We start from the raw sequence: 6,066 nt of genomic DNA, 5'->3' as shown, positions 1-6,066 counted from the left end.
GCCCCGCCCGGCCCGGCCTAAGCCCCGCCCCACCCTCGACCCCGCCTGGCCCCGCCCCCGCCCGGCCTAAGCCCCGCCCCCAACCCCACCTGGCCCTGCCCCGCCCGGCCCAGGCTAAGCCCCGCCTCCTGCCCCCCAACCCCAACCCCACCTGGCCCCGCCCCCCCACCCCACCCCACCCTCGACCCCCCCCGCCTGGCCCCGCCCAGCCTAAGCCCCGCCTCCTGCCCCACCTCCGCCTGCCCGACCCCTCCAACCCCCACCTGGCCCCGCTCAGCCTCCTCCCCAGCCTGGTCCTGCCTTGGCTGCCTCTTGCCTCCCAGGCCCGGGAAGCTGCGAGCCCCCTTCCTCGCCCCCCGGCAGGGCCAGTGCACCCCAGGCGCGGCGCGCCCCTCGGAGGGCCGTGGCGTTTCACGCTGGGGGCGGGAGGGCGCCGGGGGGAACAGGGCCCTGAGCGCAAGAGCTGTAACTGGCAGAAAGGGGTGGATGCGAGGGGCCTCTCGATGGCCTGTCTCAGGAACGGCCCCGGGCTGCCCTGGCCTCCGCCCGCCCTCCGCTGCCCTCCACGTGCCCAGGCCCGTGGTCCTCACTGCCCTCGGCCCAGCTTGGTGGAGAACGGGCTGCCAGGCCCCTCCATCCAATGGCAACGTGAGCGTGGTGGTGGTGGGAGAACCAACTCGTGGGAGCGGGGTCCTGGCTGCCGTCCCGCGGGCTGTGGTTCCTCAGACATCCCCTCTGCAAGAAGCCAGAGGACAAGCGCACCGAGCAATGAGACGCTGCGGCACAACGCGGGGCTTCTAGCTCGTTTATTCTCTGTAGGCAAAAAGGGGTTTCTTTCCAAAGGGGGAGGAGCATCATTATGCAGCCCCTCCACAACACCACAGCTAGTGGGAGAGTATGTTCACGCACAGACACATCAGCCTCTGAGGTTCTCTTCACAAAGGGGGTCACACAGGCAGGAGCATGCTAACCTCGTCTTGTGTTAGTGCTCGGGGATAACAGAACTGTGTTTCTGCCATCAAATGGTGCAGTTGCTCTCTCCGAACCGCCGGCACTTCATCAGTTTCAGATAGGTCTCCACCTTGTGCAGGTCTTTCTTGAAGCAGGACAACAGGCCGTAGTTTTTTAACAAGGCGTCTTCGTTCCGGAGATTGATGTCAAATTTGTCATAAGTGGGTCTGAGGACTTGAAATCCCCGGAGGCTTCCATCTTCCAGCTCCTGTGGGGACATGGCAGCTTAGGTGGGAGGGAATGGCTCTTGGGCTGGCACATCAGAGCCCAAAGGCCTGGGACCATGGAAACAAATGGCAAGGCACCTGCACAGCTGAGTGCCTCCCAGTCTCAGCACTCCTGAAGAAGGGGCTTTCACAGGCACAGAAAGCCGGAGACAGGATTCAGGCAGGTGGTGTGGAGCTGGCTTAGCACACTTGCATGGGTGCTTTTGGGAGTTAGCCTGCAAGAGGGAGTATGCTGGGGAGAGGAGCTACTGTCAAACCCAGCACACCCCCTCTCATAGGTGAGCTCATCAGCTACCCAAGACAGGCAACTGGGAGGATGGGGGAGAGATGGGGTCTGGAAAGGAGGGGCAGAAGGGAGTAGGTGATGTGGATCGCCCTCTATGAATGTTACCAAAGGGTGTGCAGGATGAAAGCTCCTCTTTTGGATTCCTGTCAACCTTGGGATGGTCCCTTACCTGCTGCTTCCCTCCCCACTTCCGTTTTCTTCTTGTAGACTACAAGCACATATGTTTAAAATCCATGGTTCTCAACCCAGCGCCCCATGTTACACCAGAAGATAGTTTCCCATCTAGCCATAAAGGAGCTGGGTACTGGGTTGCTGTTCAGAGCTCATGTTCCACTTGTGCACATTCTTTCACATACACATTTTCACAAGAAGAACAATTATACATGTACGATTGTGGACATATTAAACTATAGTCTGCATGAAGAAAGCTGGACAGGCCCCGGACAAGACACAGCGGTGATGGGAGGGATGTGTGAAACAGGTTGGAGACTGTCTAGGTGTCTCAGTAACACAGCTGGCCAAAGTGCTGGCTTAGGGGAACTGGTACACTTGTGAAATAAATCTCTTTTCTCTTTAACACTTTGCAGTCCCAGTGGAGAAATCTTTAGCTGATGTTACCAGGTTCCTGCTGCTTCTGACTGAAAAGCTTTGTGCACCAGCTGGAGCTTTTTTGGCCAGGTAAGCACTGCTTGAAATGGAAACCTGTTTATTTGACTGGCTTCTCAGCATCACTCTGCCCAGGAATTGAGTACAAGTGTAAGTGAAAACAGGGTGGGGGGGGGGGGTTGCACAAGTGTATGTGAAGTGCTGTTGATGTGTGAGAAGGAAAGAACCCAGCTTGACTCTCAGGGCCAGACTTTCAAAGGCATTTAGTTGCCTAAAGATGCAGCTGGATATGTAGGTGCCTAACTCCCACAGGACTCCCAAGACACTTCTGAAAATCCCACTCAGCTGCTGTCTGTATCTTTGGGCACCTAAGTATTCTTACAGATCTGGGCCTCAGAGCCCAGGCTGAGTTTGCGGTAGATCTGCCTACGCTACATTGATGACATCTTCATCATCTGGACCCATGGGAAGGAAACCCTGGAAGAATTCCACCACAATTTCAACAGATGCCACCCACCATCAGCCTCAGCCTGGACACCATCAGCTCAGGATTAAACAAAGACTGTGGCTGGCTCGCCAACTACAAAAGCCGTTTCTCCTCCCTTGGTGTTCACACCTCAACTGCTAGAAGAGGGCCTCATCCTCCCTGATTGAACTAACCTCGTTAGCCCTAGCCTGATTCTTGCTTGCATATTTATACCTGCCTGTGGAAATTTCCGCTGCATGCATCCGACCAAGTGGGTATTCACCCACGAAAGCTTATGCTCCAATATGCCTGTTAGTCTATAAGCTGCCACAGGACTCTTTGCCCTAGTTAACAGTGTTGCTAATTTAGTCATTTTCCAACCCCCCGTATAAAGTCAAACACTGCCTCTATACTTTTATTTCTTGGGGAAAACACTGGTCTACACGTATATTTATGTTAGAGAAGGAAGGTCAAAGAAATGCACCTCGCATTTGGAGCGGGAAGTGGGGAGGTTTGGGATGGTCCCTAGTCCCTGGGCGAGTTCATTCCATAGTCTTGAGCCAGCCCCCAAGAAAGCTCTGTCTGCTGGAGTCCAGGAGAGCAATATGATTCTGTAACCATGTCACATGCTGCTGCTTACCCTCATCAGAGCCTGGATACCTTCTTCTAAGTCCCTCAGTTTTTCGTAGACTCTGTCTGAGGTGCCAAACACAAGGCTATTGGTGAACACCCTGCTTAGGAACTGCACGGGGTTTAACCAGGACTGAATGAGAATCAGTGAAAACCGAAGCAGCTCCATGTCCTGAAATGAAAATAAATTGGGGTCAGAGCTCTGCAGGAAAGGTGTCTTCTAAGCAACAGGCATGTGCTTTCCACTCTAAAACAGAATGTGACTGAAAGGAACTCTGGAGCACTGATGTGCTTAAAGCCTGTCCTCTCCCTATGCAGTACCCTCCAGGGTCACGCATGGTGAAAAGGGTGATGCAAAGAGCAGCGTCTCTCATAAAGCACCTTTCATCCCAGAGCATTTTACGCACCTTACATATGCCGGAATTGCTTTACCCTCAAAGGAAGTGGAATGTGGCTAAGAGCTATGCTACGTGACAGCTTGGGAAAGGAAGTGAGGAATCCTGATGATTCTACAAGGGGAGTTTAAAGAGACAGACTGGAATTCTCCAAACTAGAATTTGGCCAGGACACCTGGAACAACTCCTGATCAGAAAAATGCCACAGGCTGGTTAATGAGCACAAGTGGCTAAGCGCCTCTTGCTTTTATCTCCCATTGGGAAGTTAGCAACCTCCCCCGAGTACCATGCTTGGTCACTGCATTTAGTATTGTCTTTGATGGAATGTGCAGCTGACTACTTCATTCAGTAACCTGAACTTGATCCTCAGAGGTCTCCTCTTCAGGTACTGTCCAGGCCCAGCCCTCTTTAGCTTAGCACATCATGCTTAGCTATAGTTTTACTGGGCAGGCGCTAAGGAGCTACCTCAGACAATATAGAGTCCCGTTGGAAACCCTCTTTTCAGAAGCGGCTCTGCTGTCAGAATGTATTTGCCAGGTGAAGAGAACTTACTGATTTCTGCTGGGCATCATCTTTTCCTGTGGGAGCCGGAATGGTTTCTGAATAACAAAATGCTGATTGGGAAATTTTATTGGAATGCCTCTGCTCCTCTGGAATATAGGTCCGTTCCTGTGAAAACATCGCAAACATACTGAGAACTGCTCTTTCTAGTGCCCTGGGAAGGGGCTTGGGACCCTTCTCCCCAGGCTGAACCGTACTGTTAACAAGGTGGGAAAATGAAAGAAAAGGTGACAGATGCTGTGAAGGGCTGGCAGGTGGGAAATGGCATGCAATTCCATTGATGAGCCAGCATATTGGCCAAGTAGTTACTGAGGCTAAAGATCAGCCTCTGACTAGGTCTGTGCTATGGAATAACACATGCAGTATTCAGTTTAGCTTCTCAAAGGAAGGACATGGACATGTAATCCCATTTGTATTTCTGCAAGCTAAGGTAGCAGAAAACCAGACAATTTTGGAAAGCCCACGGTCTGCCAGCTCCATAAGTAAATTATACACTCCTTGGACACAGTAAGTCTTGTAAAGATGTGTCATCTCCCATGGCTTCCAGGGGCATTGACGCCAGGTTCCCCTCAGTGAAGGTGTCTGAGCCACTCTGGGCTTTGGAAACTGACTGTAATGCCGGTCACCATGAGGGGACAAGCAAATGTGGCAGATGAGAAAGAGAAATGGGGGAAGGGCAGGGGAATGTGAGGAAGAGGGGGAACTGGGGTGCAGGAAGGAGACTAATGGTTGTTGCTGGGAAAGGTGGGGAGAAGGTGGGGGACATGAGAGATGCACGGGAATATGGAGATTGGGACATAAATGAGTTCAGAACCCCTGCCCAGGATTGGAGAGAACTCCACAAACTGAACATGTCTGCGTCTGTGGGGAAAGATTATCCCATTTTCAAATAACATGGGAGTCCAATGTCACAACCCTGTGATACTTACAAACTCTTTGTATGTGTCAGCAGCCAGCAGGTGGAGGTGCTGGGCCCTCAGCACGGCATTGGCAAACAGACTGGAGAGGGGCATGGCAGGGAACGCTGCTGCCCCCCGGGGCCACTGCAGCCCCAGGATGATTGCAGCAAAGAGCAGAGGAGAAAAATATGACCCTGCAAAAGAAAGGGGAGGTGTCAGTGATTCTGGGGGCAGTGTCCTAATTACTGTTGGGGTGGGGGGTGGAAGGCTACAATGAAGCCCCTTTCATCCTCTTTGTTCTTTCTAGGGCTGGCACATAGGGTAAGCTGATGGTGTCTTGGGGTTCAAAGAGGCGGCTGGTGACTGCTTCATACATTTAAGACCATTCTGATCATCTTGTTTCAACTCCTGCGTAGCACAGGCCAAACAACCTCAACCAGGGATTCCTGCATCACGCCCAGAACTTCTGGTTGAGCTCAAGAGTATCTCTCCAAAAGACATCCAGTCCTGACTGACTGACAGCAAGTGACGGAGAATCCCCCACCTCCCTGGATAAGCTGTTCCCATGATTAATTACCCTTGCCATTACAAATGTGCGCCTTATTTCTAGTCTGAATTTATCCAGCTTCAGCTTCCATCCATTGGCTCTTGTTCTGCCTTGTCTGTTGGATTAAAGAGCCCTCTACGACCAGAAATCTTCACCTCCTGGAGATCTTTACAGATCAGGATCAAGTCACCTTTTAGCCTTTTCTTGGACAAACTAAACAGACTGAATCTTTCACTGAGAGGCCGGTCTTCCAGACCTCGAATCATTCTTGTAGCTCTTTTCTGAACCCTGGCCTTTGCACTCATTGTACTTACCCATTCGTATTACCATGAGGTTATTTCTGCATAAAATAAACCAGATTAGACACCAATATGCAAGTACAATGCCAAGAGACAGACCTTTTCTTGTATTTTTAAGATTCTCTCATGCTCATCCCCC

General features: G+C 52.0%; 1 protein-coding gene across 1 annotated transcript; it reads right to left on the bottom strand.

Annotated features, from left to right (window-relative positions):
• Nucleotides 1-810: 810 nt before the first annotated feature.
• Nucleotides 811-5,195, bottom strand: LOC140903846 (somatotropin). Its single transcript, XM_073325736.1, has 4 exons — nt 5,112-5,195; nt 4,174-4,290; nt 3,237-3,398; nt 811-1,219 (listed from the first exon to the last, which is right to left on the bottom strand). The coding sequence occupies exons 1-4, from the start codon at nt 5,193-5,195 to the stop codon at nt 1,019-1,021; spliced, it is 564 nt and encodes a 187-aa protein (XP_073181837.1). The 3' UTR covers nt 811-1,018.
• Nucleotides 5,196-6,066: the final 871 nt, after the last annotated feature.

The sequence above is a fragment of the Lepidochelys kempii genome, chromosome 27, assembly GCF_965140265.1.
Source record: "Lepidochelys kempii isolate rLepKem1 chromosome 27, rLepKem1.hap2, whole genome shotgun sequence".
NCBI classification, from domain to species: Eukaryota; Metazoa; Chordata; order Testudines; family Cheloniidae; genus Lepidochelys; species Lepidochelys kempii.
The sequence above is the reverse complement of the archived record's forward strand: the minus strand, read 5'-3'. Positions and strand labels throughout refer to the sequence as shown.